We start from the raw sequence: 15,795 nt of genomic DNA, 5'->3' as shown, positions 1-15,795 counted from the left end.
GCTGGCAGCATGGTGTGCTTGTTACGGGAAGGATCAGCCCCATATCCTCCTCCGTGCGGCTGTGGTTGGCACTCTCTGGGTGAGGCTGCTGTTCCCTTGATCATTCAGACTGGACACAGGGGATGTGCCATCCGTGAGCAGGCCTGTGGGTGCAAGCCCTGGCAGGAAGGCCCAGGCCGGGGGGTCGGGAGGAGCAGGGGGCTCCAAGTCCAAGGTGCTGTGTGGTGGGGCTGGAACACCTATGCCTGAGCCCAGACCCCAGAGTGAGTGCCCTGAGCCGGCCAGCCCCCTTTGTGCCACACCGCAAGGCTCAGGCCCTCAGTCCTGAGCTGGGGTGATGGGAAGAATGCAGGTGTGTCCAGCCTGGCCCCCATCCCCCAGCACATCCCCGCCAGGGAGACAGAGACTTCGCTCTGCTCCCCTCCCTTCCCCACCTTAGAGATCAACCAGTCCCGGGCAATTTGGTGTTGCCATGACAACCACACACCTTCTTTTCTACTTAGCAGATTGAATCTGAGTTGCAGATTAAATCCTAGTGAGTTGTCTGTTTCGAAAGCATGTGGCTGCTTGGAGAGATCTATGCATCTTCAATTTCCCAAGTGCCTCTGACACCCACTCCTTGTTTCCTGATGGCTGAAGCAGGGGAGATGTGCCGAGCACTGCTTCCTGTGCCCCTGGGGTGGTCCTGGCCCAGTGGCAGACCCCCTGAGATCTGGCTTCCCACCTGCTCAATCACACGGACAGCATCTGGTGTGTAGCCTCTGAGGTAAGCTGGACAGTGGCCGACAGTGGCCCCAGACAATGGGTTTCTGGCAAGAGCTCTGGACTCAGGAGGCTCTCTCTGTCCCCGTCAGGGATGTGTGCTGTTTTTAGGGACTTGGAAAGCCACGGCTGGGAGTTGCCTTTATGTGAACTGGACGAGTGGGCCCGTGGGCCCCCAGAATGACCTTAACCTCCACGCTTTCCACAGAGCTGACCTTAGCCACTCTGCCCAGCAAAAGTGGGGAGTGGGTCAGAGATCAGGCCCCCGATGAGGGAGACCTGGGGGGTGGGAAAGAATGGCCCTGTCTGGGATGAGGAGGGCACTGGTGGCCCTGGGAGGCATGCAGGGCGGTTGGGTGGGGGCATCACGTGCACGGATGGGTCCTTCTCTCCAGAGGGCTTGAGCTGTCAGTGGTTACCTCCTACCCTGGGTGCCAGCTGCCCCCAGGGCTGGGAAGGCGCACCTTGTTCATGCTGAATCCCTGGCCCCCGTTATAGAGCCACGACTCTTCACGGTTTCAGCCTGGCAGTTGGATGCGGCCTGGTTTCGCGTATCTAAGGGAAGGTAACCATAGGGTGGTCAGAGAAAGGAGTGGCCTAGCCTGTGGTCAAGTCTGCCCAGGGATAAGGACGGAAGGTACAGGGCAATGTCCCGGGAAGGGCCGTTCAGGATGAGCAGCGGGACCTGCCTCTGCCCTCCGCACTCAGCCCTCCGCAGGGCTGCACGTTAAACCCTCTGCAAGGTTCCACTGACAGAGCCACCACCCTGCTGGGCTGTGGCAGCTCGAGGCTCTCTTCTGGTCTAGGCCCCCAGGTCCACCTGATCCTACTACCTCTAGGCTGTCTGGCAATGTCCCCCAACTTGTCTCAGCCTCAGTATTTTCCCTCCAGGGAAGAAGGGCCCATGGGTGGGATAGTGAGGGCATGGGGCAATGTCTCTGGGGAGAACATGGAATCTACCAGACTGCAGGGCTTAGTCACATTTATAAGAGCTTTATGGTGTTTGCTCAGAGTTTTCTGATTTGGTAGGGGACAGCATAAAACACACACACACAGAAAGAAGCAGCAAATGGAAAAAAAAGAGATAATTAATAGCTTGAGGAAAAACAATGGATTCTAGCAAAAGGAAATAGTGTACTACTTGGTTTAGCAGAGAACAATGTTTACATAGTTTTACACACATAAACACTGAATATCAATTTGCCCCAGATTGTGACGTTGGGAGGATGGGAGGGAAGTGTATGGAGAAGTGGCTGTCAGAGCTCCTATTATGAGGACCCATACTATGGAGGCTATATTCTAAAGGGGGAAAATCAAGAAATAGCAACATAGGGGGTGCCTGGGTGGCTCAGTCAGTTAAACATCCAACTTTGGCTGAGGTCATGATCTCACGGTTTGTGAATTCGAGCCCCGCACTGGGCTTTCTGCTATCAGTGCAGAGCCTGCTTTGGATCCTCTGTGCTCCTCTCTCTGCCCCTCCCCCACTCATGCTCTCCTTCCCCCCCCCCCCACCTTCTCTCTCAATAGCAATATGAGCAAATTGAGAAATAAGAAGGCAAACAGAAGAAGAAATGGCCAGCAGAACTGAAAGGAGAGGGGACCTTGGGGTGGGGGCAGAACCTGCCAGTGTGGGGCTATTAGCCTTGTAGTATTGTTCCACATTTAAAAATTTGGACATGTATTATTTTTGATCAAAAGAAAAATTGAAGGGGTGCCTGGGTGGCTCAGTCAGTTAAGTGTCCGACTTCGGCTCAGGTCATGATCTCGTGGTTCATGAATTTGAGCCCCGCGTCAGGTTCTGTGCTGACAGCTCAGAGCCTGGAGCCTGCTTCAGATTCTGTGTCTTCCTCTCTCTCTCTGCCCCTCCCCACTCCTTGCACTCTGTCTCTCAAAAATAAATAAACATTAAAAAAAAAAAGAAAAATTGAAAATAAAAAGATAGGGTTTAGATAGAGAGCAGGCTGAGGCCCGAGAGAGAGTAACCACCCAGGGTCGCAGAGTCAGGAGACAGCATGGTGCTCAGGTCTGTGGCCAAAGGCATGAGAGCTTGGGGTGACCTTGTCAACACCAGGGACTCAGTCCATGGGCTGGGCAGCTCACCAAGCACCCACAAAGGCTGCAAAAATGGGCCACGAGCCTAAGGGGATGCATGCCATGCCTCTGGGTGGGGAGACAAAGTCCAAAGCCACTAGCCCATGGAGGGCACATCATCCCGGAGGTAAAGCGGGAGCAGCAAGCAGAGATGCCTTCCCAGACTGCTCTGCCTCCTTTCTCCTTACCGGTGGCTTTTGTCCCCAAGTCCTCCATGTAGCCAGGCTGATTAGTCATCTGAAACAAAGGAGAGCTGGGGCATCAGTGACTTCCCTGACACTTTTTGGGAAGCAATGCCTTCTGACAGACACACACTGCCCGCAACGAGCCTGCCGCACCCTTCTGTCTGCGGCTGAGGATCCAGTGGAGGCTGAAGTCTCGGGTCCCGGTCGCTGGCTGCAGTCACCAGGGACGGCAAGGCCCGCTGCTCCTCCAGGGTTTTCCTGGCCTCGGCAGTTGTTGGTTGAATGACCGAGTGACAGGCTGTCGTGACACCACAGTTAATGTTCACCATTGCTGGGTGCCTGGCATCATGTGTAGTCCTTTCCAGACATGGAACCCAAGTGAAAGGAGGGATTTGGCCCACTGGCCAGCAGGTCCTGAGCCCGGGGCTCTCTAGCCGGTCAGTCATGACCTTGGCTTGGCCCCGGCAGTCTTCTCTCCATCCCAGGCTTCTGGGCCCAGATTAGTACCGAGACAGTGACCTGCTCTGCTATAGCAAGTGGCTATCATGGCTAATCTGCAGGCAAAATGCAGAAGAAGGCCCGATACTTAGAGGTCTCCACGTCAGGATAGTCACTATCATACAGTTTATAACAGCAAAAAACTGCAGGCAGCCTTAAATTGTACACCAGGAGGTGAGGAAGAGCATTGCAGACGGCAACATAAGCAGGGCAAGGTGAGTGCACCACATGCGAAGTGAAGAGACCACGGACAGGATGTTGTCTTTTTAACTGTCTACAGGGCTGCCCTGGCATAATTTATAATTTATAATGTAATATTATAAAATATATAACATACATAACAGTATCAGGAGATAAAATCACTTAAAAAATTTTTTTAATTTGAGAGAGAGAGAGGGAGAGAGGGCGTGAGCAGGAGAGGGATAGAGACAGAGAGAGAGAATCCCAAGCAGGCCCCACACTGTCAGCACAGAGCCTGATGTGGGACTCGAACCCACGAACTGTGAGATCGTGACCTGAGCTGAAATCAAGAGTCGGATGCTTAACTGACTGAGCCACCCAGGTGCCCGTAAAATCATTTGCTAACAGGAAAAAGTGCATGCAGACATCTGACTCTGGTCTACTTCCCTGCTTCAGCCTTGGAGCACACAGGCACACTTGCTCTCCAGCTTACCACGCCAGCCCCCGAGAAATGCTGCACGGGGACTTTTCCTTGGCTCCCATGATGGCCCCAGAACAACAGGGCAGGGATTAGAACCTTCTGGAGATGGAGAAGAGGTCAAGTTAACCCCCAGGATCTTACGAAGAGACAAAGGCAGGGCTGGAGTTAGAATGTGATTCTCAGGCTCTCTGGTTCTGTTGGTCATCTGATCAGCAGCCGGTCCCAGGGCCAAAACATCTCCCAGGCTGCGAAGGCAACAGGAGCCCTGGCAGAGGTTGGAGGAATGGCCCACAGAGGCTGATGGGAATGGGGGGCCTGGGGCAGTGGGCTGTGTGAGTCACAACCAGGCACACCCAAGTCACAGTTCTTTAAGGAGGAGCAAGAGGATCAAGAGGAGCAAAAGGAAGGCCTGATGGACCCCTGCCACTCAGATATGACCCAGATACTGAATGTCAACAGCCTTACTCCTTCCCCAAGGATCAGACATGTCTGGTGCCTTTGTGCTGTCTACAAGTCCTAACTGTGGCCAGAACACCTGTCCCTTCTTAGGAAACCCACCTTAACAGTAGTACTCAAGACAGCACCCGATGGGTACCCCCAACAATTGGCCTTTCTCTTTCTCCCGGGCTGCTTCTGGAAGGAGAAAGCCAGCTGATCTGCACCTGGCACCCTCCTCCCAGTCCAGCCAGGGAAACACAAGGAACAAACATGGAGTTTACAGAGGTTAAATCAGATGGGCTGATTGCAGAGATAGTGCTTGTTTTTTGTGGTCTTTTTTTAGGGTGAGGAGGAAGAATTCAACAGGTTTTAGATCAGCCATGATGAGTGGGTTCAAGGTGAGGGCACTGGCAAACTGGTGAGTGAGGCCGTGTAGGGGTGCCACGGCCTGGGCCTAAAGCTGAGGCTGTGGGAGCCAGAGCCACGGCTGCCCACCCACATGGCAGGACCAACTCAGGCCTTTCCGTCTTCTTCGGGAGCTGCTGACAGCGGCTGGCCCTCCTGGGATAAAGCCACGTTGTCCTCTATCGCCAAGGGCCCTTTTTCTTTCTGCTTTAATCTAGGCTGCAGGGAAATCTAAACAACAAGCTGAGGCAATTTCTGAAATGGCTGAAAATCATTTAACAAGCTTCTGAAGCATCCCCTCTTGTTCTGGGGAGTCGCTCAGGCTGGGCTTCCCCGGAAGCTGTGGCTTTGCCTCTCTGGGCCTGGCTACCAGAGTTCACCGAGATTCAGGGGCCCTAGGGCCTGGTTCTGCGCAGTCTCCCTGACCCATATCTCACCCTTGTAAACCCCTCCAGGCAAGCTGGGCTGAGAAGGGGCTTTCATTTCCTCTTCAGTTGTAGCTTTGCCTTCAAGGAAAGGAGAAAGAAAGGTTTCTATTTAAGGAAGAAAGGACTCAACCACAGGCACATAGCTTCTGTGGACTGGGGTTCGATGGAGAAGAGGAAGCAGGTAGGGGTGAAACAAATACTCCCAGGGCCACAGTTCCTCACTAACGCTGTTTGGCAGACTTATTCCACTCACAGGGCAAACACTAGGCTGATGCTGGGCACCCTCTCCTTTATTTCTTGCCACACCCTATGAGGCAAGTGGTCTTATGCCCATTTTTAGACGAGTAAACGGAGACTCAAAGGGAAACTGCCTTGCTCAAGGTCACACAGTTTGAAGTGGGGCTGGGTCTGCCTCCAGGCCCCTCTCTGGGACCCCCACCAAAAACCGCCTTCCTCATTCTAGAGGTAGAAGGAAAACAGGGCTGTCAGAAGAAAGGGAAAGGCATGGGATGGGGACAGAGCAGCCTGGAAGGTCAGAAGCACAGGCAACTGAGCCTGACCGGGGCAAACGCCCAGTAGCCGGGGAGGAGAGGAGAGGTGTGAGGGTTGGAGGCTGGACAGGTGTGGACAGCAGCTGGGTTCCCCAGGGCGCCCTTCCCATCAGCCAGGGCAGGAGCCGAGGAAAGGGACGGGGACTGTGTTTATAATACCGTGCATTCTGGGTCAATGCCTTTCGTGGGTGACAGAGCCAAGGAAAAGCAGTGAACTCCGCGGGTCTAATGCCTGTGCTTCTCTCTCCTCTGCTAGCTCATCCAGAAATAGGCCTTTGAGTTGGGTCCACAGGGTGGGAGAGTGGAGCCTGGGTGGGCACGGATGTGGGTGGGGTGTCCAGAGAGTGAACCTGGCCAAGGGATGGAGAGCAGAAAAGACAGGACCACGAGGTGTTTAGGAAGACTTGCTGTGGGCTGTTTCCCACAGCTCTCAGAGCTGCCTCTGTTCTTACACGCCCCCTGGGCCCTGCGGGGTGCCTAGTGACAGATGACAGAGAGCAAGATCTCCTGGTAAGGAAGTGGCCTGGGAGTCTCAAAGCCAGCCACCCTCCCACTCCTTGGTGGCGTCACTTGGGGTCAAGGACGTTCATAGACAGGGGGCCGTGGGCTTCAGAGAGCTTTTTCTTTGTAACGTAACATCATTTTTTGGCCAGATTTATTTCTTCCAGATATTTCTTATTCAAGCTAATGCTAATGGCTGTGCAAAGCAGTGACCTTGCATTCTTTAAGACAAAACGAAGGCTGAGGCAGGGGAAGAGTTGCAGGGGAAAACGAGCCCTAGAAGGTCAGAGCTTTCAAACATCAAACCCTGTGGATTTCAGGATTTATTTTGTTTTGTTTTCTAACAAAAAGAATTTTTCTGTCAAGCAAACTCTTAAACTAACCCTCAAATTGCAAAACGAATAAAATCAGCGCTGCCCCTGCTGGAACAGGAGCAGGACAGCGCCTGCACCTGCTCAGGCCCAGGCCTTACCTCCACAGATCACCGGGCCCGCATCAGGGAGGAAGGGCTGGGGTCCAGGGCAGGGCTCAGGAAGCAGGCACACAGGGTCGACCCCAGTTCTGCCACCTTCTTCTTTTTTTTAATTAAAAAAAAAATGTTTATCTTTGAGACAGAGTGTGAGCAGGGGAGGGGCAGAGAGAGAGAGAGAGAGGGAGACACAGAATCCAAAGCAGGCTGACATAGGGCTCAAACCCACAAACCATGAGATCATGACCTGAGCCGAAGTCAGACACTTAACTGAGCCACCCAGGCTCCCCTTGTCACCTTCTTCCTAGCTGGGTGGCCAAGGAGCAAATCAAGCCACATCTCTGTGTCTCAGCTTTCTCACCTGTAACACGCAGATGACAGATGGGGCAGCTTGAAGGTCTAACTGCTAACACATACCAAGTGTGTGGTCACCCAGTACCTGGCACGCGCTCAGTGCTCCATAATTGGCCGAGTGGGGGAGACTTGTTCAAGGTCACCCAGTGAGTGAGGAAAGGGCAGCCAGGCTGGCATATAATTGACGGCATGTGTTCACCACCAAGTGCCATTTAAAAAACAAAACCCTTGGGGCGCCTGGGTGGCGCAGTCGGTTAAGCGTCCGACTTCAGCCAGGTCACGATCTCGCGGTCCGTGAGTTCGAGCCCCGCGTCAGGCTCTGGGCTGATGGCTCAGAGCCTGGAGCCTGTTTCCGATTCTGTGTCTCCCTCTCTCTCTGCCCCTCCCCCGTTCATGCTCTGTCTCTCTGTCCCAAAAATAAATAAACGTTGAAAAAAAAAAAAATTTTAAAAAACAAAACCCGGGGCGCCTGGGTGGCTCAGTCGGTTAAGCGGCCGGCTTTGGCTCAGGTCACGATCTCACACTCCGTGAGTTCGAGCCCCGCGTCGGGCTCTGTGCTGACCGCTCAGAGCCTGGAGCCTGTTTCAGATTCTGTGTCTCCCTCTCTCTGACCCTCCCCCATTCATGCTCTGTCTCAAAAATAAATAAATGTTAAAAAAATTAAAAAAAAAATAAAAAACAAAACCCTGGAGCGCCTGGGTGGCTCAGTCAGTTGAGCATCCGATTTCGGCTCAGGTCGTGATCTCACAGCTTGTGAGTTTGAGCCCCGCATTGGGCTCTGTGCTGACAGCTCTGAGCCTGGAGCCTGCTTCGGATTCTGTGTCTCCCTTTCTCTGCCCCTTCCCTGTTCACGCTCTGTCTATCTGTGTCTCTCTCAAAAATAAGTAAACATTAAAACAAAAACAAAACAAAACCCTGCTTGTGTGCTTCCGAAGGCAGACATGGATGCAAGTGGGTTTCCTCAGTGACCCCGCGGATGGAAGAAACACCGCAGGCAGGACGCCTCTGGGGTCCTGCCGCCCAGAGCCTGGCTCTCAGCCCTGTGTTTGCAGGTTTGCCGCAGGAGAGCTGAGGAGGCGAGGACAAGTCGCCAGTGTGCCTGGGCATCATGCCATCAGCCCCGCTGGAGAGCCAGGGAGCCACATGATTTTACTCATGGATACAAAAGAAAAAATGGAAAGGAGCTCTGTCCCTTCTGTTGACCCCCCACAGCCTGACATCTGCACACCTGCCAGAGCATTCTTTTGTCATTGGAGAGATGCCACTCAGGGATCTCATGAGCTACAGAAGGAAGAAAGGAATCTTGAGCTGTGGTTCAGAACATTAAAAATGCGCTCTGTTCATCTGGTTTGTTCATAAAATTGTTGTGTTAATGCCCTAGGGGAAACGGAAAGCTATTTTAGCAACATTCCCTAGTTTGGTTGGGATTACGTGTGGAGGAAAACATTCCCATGTCTGTCATGGCTACAGTCTCGCTTTTCCTGTTTTCATGGTTCCCCCTGCATGGCCACGGGAGGCTCTGATGAGGGCTGGACAAGAATGTGCTCGGAGACCGGGGAGGCTGGAGTTAACCAGCGCTGAGGGGTTCACGCACCTGTCAAAAGGATGGAGGCTCCCGTGTCACCGGAATTGTGTCATAGTTCTCCTGGGGACAGGGTGGAAACGAAAAGGCCATCTGGGAGAGGCCCTCTGATACCCTGTATGCCATTCTGCCCTTGTGTCACCTTTTGTGATTTACAAAAGCGAGTGCAAAGAAGTGAGCGTGGGGTAGGTGAGCCGGGAACAAACCAGCGCTGCCCTCAGTGAGTCACGCTTTCCTTCCAGACCGCCTCCTCCCTCGCCAGACATGGCCGTGTGGAAGCCACACACTATTACTTCCACATAATTGAAAAGGGTGTCAGGGTCTCCCAGACACGAACCAGAAACATGCTGCTCAGCTGTCATGTCCAATGTGACTAATGCAGTCGTGTCTTAATCAGTCCCTGCTCACTGCCTGCTCTAACGGAATCAGAGCCCTGCTCCAAGGCCCCACTTTGTGACAGGGTGGTGCAGAAGAGAGGCAAGGACCAAGAGGTGTCAGTTTTCCGGGCCCCTTTCCCACTGGCACTGTGAACCAGGCGGCCTCTGCCAAATGCACTTGTCAGGCCAGGGCAACATTGAGACAGTGTAGCCAACGGGGTCATAACTTTGGGACACATTTACATTTTGGAGGGAGGGAGGAAACGAGACAAATCAACGGTGATTGCGGAGATTCCTTTGCAAGTCGGCTGTTCTATCACAGGCCCTCAGGCAGCTCCTGAGGCTGAAGGAGCAGCCCTGGATGAAGTGTGCCACCCTGCCCAGCCCCTACCCAGTAAGAGCTGACTGAACCGGGGCTCAGCTGCCCCAAGAGCGCCCCATCCCCTGGCTCACTGTGACCTTGCCCCACAGCCTCTGCCCGCTATGGACAACCTGGGCCGGATCCTTTTTTCCTGCAGGGGCTTGGCATCGGGAACAGAAGTTACAGCTGAGAGGACTGGGGGCTGGAGACAAAAGGTGGTGAGAAAGAAGGTCTCATCAATGACAGTGCTGCTCAGCCTGAGGCAGCATCTGGTTCTGAAGACTCCTCTTGGCACCGCCCGCCAGCCCGACCGCCCTGCCCACCATCTGGGGCCCCAGGAGAGGTGAGAATCACCCCAGGAGGAAGCCAGGAGAAGCAGAGAGGGCCAGGAGCTCGCTGGTGCCTCACCTCCAGCCTCATGGTGAGGGGGCTTCGCAGCCCCCCTTCCCGAGTTCCCGGGGCCTGTTGTCAGCAACCAGGGGCCCTCAACTCCTCAGGAACCTGACACAGCAACAAAACAGCATGCCAACTGGCCAACTACGGCTCTTGTGCACCTGTGCACCCTTTATGTTCAGTGGGGGGCACAGGGTACTGTACTAGGTCTCACAAGCCGTGGGGAGGGTCTCCAGAGGGTGCTGGGGCCTGCAGAGGCTAGCACGGAGTTCTGGGTGCACGGACTCTGGTGAGGACTTAACTCATGAGGGGAAAGACCCAACTCCCTGCATCACACTTCCAAGCCCCTTCCACCTATGCCGCATTACCCAGGAGTGATGGAGAAGTTCCTGGGCAAGGAATTGACTGCACTTTGGGACAGGGGCACCCAGCCACTTCTGTTCATTAAGAAGAATTTATAAGATCTTTTTAATTAGGCCCCTAAAGGAGGCTGAATGACACTAAGAGCCCAATTTTCCAATTTTACTATGTTGTACCCAGATGACTCTGGTTAAAAAGCAATGACATTGACTAACAGGACTGATCGTGCCATGGTAAGTGGGGTCAGATGATGATGCAAATCAGTACGCATCTTCCTTTCCCTCCAATTCTTCAAATAAAGCACCTTTTTTCTTCTTTCTTTGAAAGTTAACTAGCAAATGAAATATTTACATTAAGGGCTACTTCACCCAGGTACAGGAAGTAAGAGCAAAATAAAACAAGAGCATCTGATGGGCTCAAAAGTCAAATTTCCAAATTAAATACATACATGGTCAAGCACCTGATGGAGGAAGATGTGAAGGTGAGAGGGTACCCAGGACTCCCCCAAATCACGGTCTAAAATCACACACTTGCCCTACCTGCCTGACAGGAGTCCTGATCCGTCAAAGGATGGCTGCTTAATTTTTAAAAAATGACCAAGACAAGGACCAGGCCAGACAGAGAAGACAGGAGACAGAAAAGCCCAGCAAATGATGGGAAACGGTGCTTGGGGCAGGAAGGGGAGAAGAGGAGCGTGCTGCTAGGCCTTTCTGTCCCAGACACAGAAGATCCCCCTGCAGAGGCTGGGAAACTGCCCCTCTTTCAGAGTTAGGGCCCACAGGCCAGTCACAGCATCACTGCAGGAGAAAAAGTTCCCAGGAGGAATAAAGGTGGTTCACATACTCCAGCTATCTGCCCACCGTCCTTCTGAATTTTTTTCTTCTGTGGAAGGAAAAGATGTGAATAAAAGAATGGATTTGTTTTAAAATCAGGGGACTGACAGGAAACTAGCAACACAATCGAATTCCACAGGAAACAGGCGGGAGGGTGTGCCCCCTGCTGGATGCAGGCTGGCACGTGGCCACACTTCCAGAGCCAGGAGTGAGCGTTAAGTAGCGTGGCAGCAGCATCCCCTCACCAAGGGACCCAAATGGCCGAATCTGAAGTCACCGACACATGCACACGGCCAGAGCAGCACAGAAGGAATACTGTTATTCTCACCATCAAAGTCTTCTTCGTTTCATAAAAGGACGTGCTTGTTGCGGCAGCACATATACTAAAAGGATGTGCTTTAGAGACTGGTTTCCATGGAGAAGCAGCCTCACTGTATTTTGAGTGGTACTTAAAGCCAAATGTGTGGTTCCCCCCAGAAACTCTGCTCAGGTACAGTGAGGGAGCTTGGCACACATGTCCACAAACATGGTGTGGCGTTAGGGCACTGGCAAGGGAAAGCCCTCGAGTCAGCGCTCGGGCCCAACTACATTTCCAGGAGGTGGCCAGGGGGTGGAGGCAGAGGTCAGCAGAGTCTAGAGGGCCTGCTGCCAACGTGCTGACAGCCCAGGAGGCAGGTGCTCATAGTGAGAACACACCCGCTTGCCCAAAACTCAGCCGTGGGACTACTTTTCCTATAAACAGGGAGGTAGGACATGGGAAGGAGCCCTGGACTGCTGGCCTAGCTGGCCATCTTTCAAGAGGAGCTGGCCCTGGGGCACCAGGATGGATGGCTCAGTAGGGTAAGCGACCGACTCTTGGTTTCAGCTCAGGTCGTGATCTCACGGTTTTGTGAGTTCGAGCACTGCATCAGGTTCTGCGTGGACAGTTTGGAGCCTGCTTGGGATTCTCTGTCTCCCTCTCTCTCTGCTCCTCCCCAGCTTGCGCTTTCTCTGTCTTCCCTCAGAATAAATAAACTAAAAATAAAAAAATAAAGAACAACAACAGAGGAGCTGGCCCTGACCGCAGCGGCCCTGTGCTGACAGCAGTTCCAGGTGGACCGTGCGGGGTGAGGGATGAGAGACCAGAGCACCAGCTGTCAGGCACAGCCTCCACACCGGGGAGCACAGCAGAAACCTGGCTGGGCCCATTCCCGAGAGCTGGGGAGTTGGCAATATTGTTAGGCAATAGCAGCTCCTCCTGGAGCAGAGAATGATCATTGTGAACGTGTGCACAACTGGTCCCGAACCCTGATGCAGGTGAGGACGATGGGGTGTGCTAACCTTAGTTTGCCAAAAAGGCTGATCCCAGTGCCCTGCCCCCAGACATGATGGTTCCAAAGGTCTGGAGTGGGTCCTGGGAAGCTGTATTTCTAACTTGCAACCAGGCAATTCTGAGGCAGGTAGTTTAAGGGCCACTTTTGGAGTCTGGGGTCAAATGGGCATGCGGTGGGTAAAACGGTTCCAGGGGAGAGGGTGGTGGCCAAGGGCAGCAGAGGAGGAACTTGTGAGCCCTAAAGGTCGATTTCTGTACACTCAAGAGGTAAATAAAAGTACACGGAGGGAGGGAGGGCTGCTTCAGTGCGTGCTGCCCACCCCACCCCATGGGACAATCAGTTCTAAGCTAGCCTGACCATGCCTTACAAGAGCATAATCAAGGCCACGCTTTGGGAGGGTCTCTGACTGGGCAATGATACCTTGCATTTAGCTACTTTTCCAATTAGCACAAAGCATTCTCCCTTTGAACAGATAAAAAGTCCAAGTGGCTTGGCGCTAGTCTCCACGTGCTGTGGGTCTTGGTCCTTGGCCCCTGGGTGTGTATTAAAGGGGTGCATTTTAGCCAAACCACCACCTGACACAAGTTGCCCTGTTTCTGGGTATAAATGGAAAGTGTGGGACATCAGGACCACTATGACCATCACCATTATCACTATTACCATCCAGGATACGGTTTGTGTCAATGATACCCAAAAGGAATATATTAGTGAAAGAAGAAAAATGCTTTGCCACCTGAGAACGATGCCTGATGATGTTGCCTGCTGGCTGCAGGGTGCGGGATGCAGGGCCCAGACCATCATCTGGAGGACCAGATCCCCAGGCCTGCCACTCTTGTCCGGAAGCTGGCATTCAGGGTTACTGGAGCAGTGCTGGAAGCAATGGGCCGGAGGGAGGGGCTTGCCACACAGAAAGCACCTCATTTTATTCTGAAGGAAAAAAATACCCCACTTCTGCTTCAGCTGCCATCTGTGCAATCTCCGCGAGAGCAGCACTCTCTTCAGGGGCCAAGGAAGCTCACACCGGGTCACCGCTCCCTCAGAGCCTTCTTGCAGGTGGCCAAGCCGGGGGTCTTGAGCCAGCCTGCACTGAATCTGGAAAGGCACGTGGTCTGGGGTGCACAGCAGCCAAGATGAGGTGTGTGACTCCTCCTAGCTAACTCCGGGAAATGTGACCCAAAAGACTCTGCGTTTTCATTTCTTGGGTTTCTCATTGAGGAACGTTGTTCCCACTCTAAAAACCCAGACCACAGTGCTGACATGGGGAAAGCCACAACTCCAGGGCCATCTCTGTTCTAATTTGGTGCATAACATCAGGTCTCCTTCCTTCTCTTATGGAGTAAGTTCCATGTTCCTGTGAAGGGTCAAGTGGCCACATCTGTTTCCGGGCCAGGATGTTAACTATAACGTCCAGGAGATAGTTTGCTGGTGTCTGTGGCACCTTAGGTCAATCACAGCAGAAAGGAATACATTAATCAAAGGGAAAAATACTGATTAGAACAGACTGGTGACAAAAATAATGTATTGATTTTAAAAGAGCTTTTTGGTCTTCCCTTAGAAGCGGAGCTCCTCCTTCCCGTTGGGAGGTTTGAACGGACAGCGTTCAGTCCAGCAGCTCTCCGATGTGTCACCTGCCTGGGCCAGTCCTACTCCACTGCAGACCCCCAGCAGGGCTCTTCTGCACCTGCACAAAACTGCCCCGCAGCTGGTCCAGGTGCCACAGGTGTCCACGCCTCTGCGGTCACAAGGTTTTGTCAGCCAGTCTGGGCACACCTAACTGAGTCCTAACAAAGTGGATCAGCCTGGTCTCTGTGAGGAACGCTGTCCCAACAGTTATTCCCAAGCAAAGGGCCCCCACAGCAATGTGTGCCAGCCTGGCTGGCCAGCCCTGCTCACAGCAGAGCAACACCTGTGGGAAGAAAGCATGGTCATCACCCCTCCATCCGTACGGCCTTCCTCTGGGGCAAGCCAGGGAAAGAGGAGGCCCTAATATTCCAGCTTCAGGTCAGAAAGAAGGGGTGACAACCGCACACCGAGGGGCTTCTCTGTTCCCACTGATAACACTGTTTGGCCACGTCTATCATAAGATGCTGTCCTAGAGGGTTAGGGGAAGGGGTGGCAAATACAGTAGAACCTTGGATTGTGAGTAACTTGTTCTGCAAGTGTTCTGCAAGATGAGTAAACACTTCTATAATACATTTTAATTTGATAAACGAGCGATGTCTTGCAAAACGAGTAGTATGTGATGCTGAATGTCACATGATCACAACTGAGTCAATGGTTCCTAAAATTTGCTTTGATATATGAGTGCTTTGGATTACAAGCATGTTTCTGGAATGAATTATGCTCACAAATCAAGGTTTCACGGCACTTACCCAGCTGATTCAGGAAGAGGAGGAAGGGGGAGCCGAGAGCAAGGGACAGTGGGCAGCTTGCAAAATCATGTAGTGTGAAGGCTGCTGGGAGTCTCACCTCAGAAATACCAGTAATCCCACCACTGAGGGCGAATGCTCCGAGGAGGGCCGGTGATAGGCACAAGCCCGCCAGGGGCCTATGAGGGCTCTTTCGGTAGTAGCGGTGGATGAAGCAAAGGCTCTGTGTGATCCGAATGCCCATGTTAAAGCAGTTGGCCAAGATGAAACCCACACTGCCACACCACTGGGTCAGGAGGTAGGATAACACCAGGAATGAAGATGACAGGGCCAGCATTGTGAAATTGTACCTGCAGAGAGGGAGACAAGCAAAGCAGGGCAGTGGGTACGTTCTCCCAAGATAAGATTTGCTCCAAAATAAGTGGCTGTGAACATGAGATCACAGAAAGCACCTCTGAGTTGCCATGACCCAGCTAGTTTTCATAACCATGAATGCTATATGGGTAGCACGGAAATGTCATTGTCCCGCCACCCCCCGGCCCCCCACCGAATAGAAGAGGGAGAAAATGAGTAATTCAAGATGTTTATGGTTTTTAAGGATAAATGATTTGACACTTTGTGGTCAAAACACAAAAATCCTGTTCAGCCCAAGTCTTCAATGTGAGGCACAAAGAATATGACAGGGTAATCATTACACATGAATGCAAACTCTAAGACAGGCACTGTGAGGGGTGCGGGGATACGTTGGTGAGTGACACACGTGGCCCTGCTCTGAGGCTTCGATGCATTTTACAGACAAGGAAACCAGGCACAGAGAGGCTGAATAATCTGCTTAAGGAGTGACCTGACTCTGGGCCCTAAACT

The 15,795-nt window shown here is 52.8% G+C and overlaps 1 protein-coding gene and 1 long non-coding RNA gene across 2 annotated transcripts in view; one reads left to right on the top strand and one right to left on the bottom strand.

Annotated features, from left to right (window-relative positions):
* Positions 1–550: 550 nt before the first annotated feature.
* On the top strand, positions 551–8,686 carry LOC147583589 (uncharacterized). The gene is made up of 2 exons (XR_015248364.1): positions 551–766; positions 8,396–8,686. It is a non-coding gene; the product is annotated as an uncharacterized LOC147583589 (long non-coding RNA).
* A 1,878-nt stretch (positions 8,687–10,564) lies between these two features.
* The window catches only part of RFT1 (RFT1 glycolipid translocator homolog), a 39,314-nt gene continuing 34,083 nt past the window's right edge, over positions 10,565–15,795 (bottom strand). Inside the window, exons 12-13 of the mRNA XM_025916503.2 lie at positions 15,032–15,281; positions 10,565–14,468 (exon numbers count right to left, since the gene is read on the bottom strand). Coding sequence (XP_025772288.2) covers positions 14,301–14,468; positions 15,032–15,281 — 418 coding nt within the window. The 3' untranslated portion in view covers positions 10,565–14,300. The remainder of the gene's footprint in view (positions 14,469–15,031; positions 15,282–15,795) is intronic.

Source organism: Puma concolor, chromosome A2 (assembly GCF_028749965.1).
Source record: "Puma concolor isolate L17-30 chromosome A2, mPumCon1.1.hap2, whole genome shotgun sequence".
Classification (NCBI taxonomy): Eukaryota; Metazoa; Chordata; class Mammalia; order Carnivora; family Felidae; genus Puma; species Puma concolor.
Note: the sequence above shows the minus strand (reverse complement) of the source record. Positions and strands in the feature narration are given on the sequence as shown.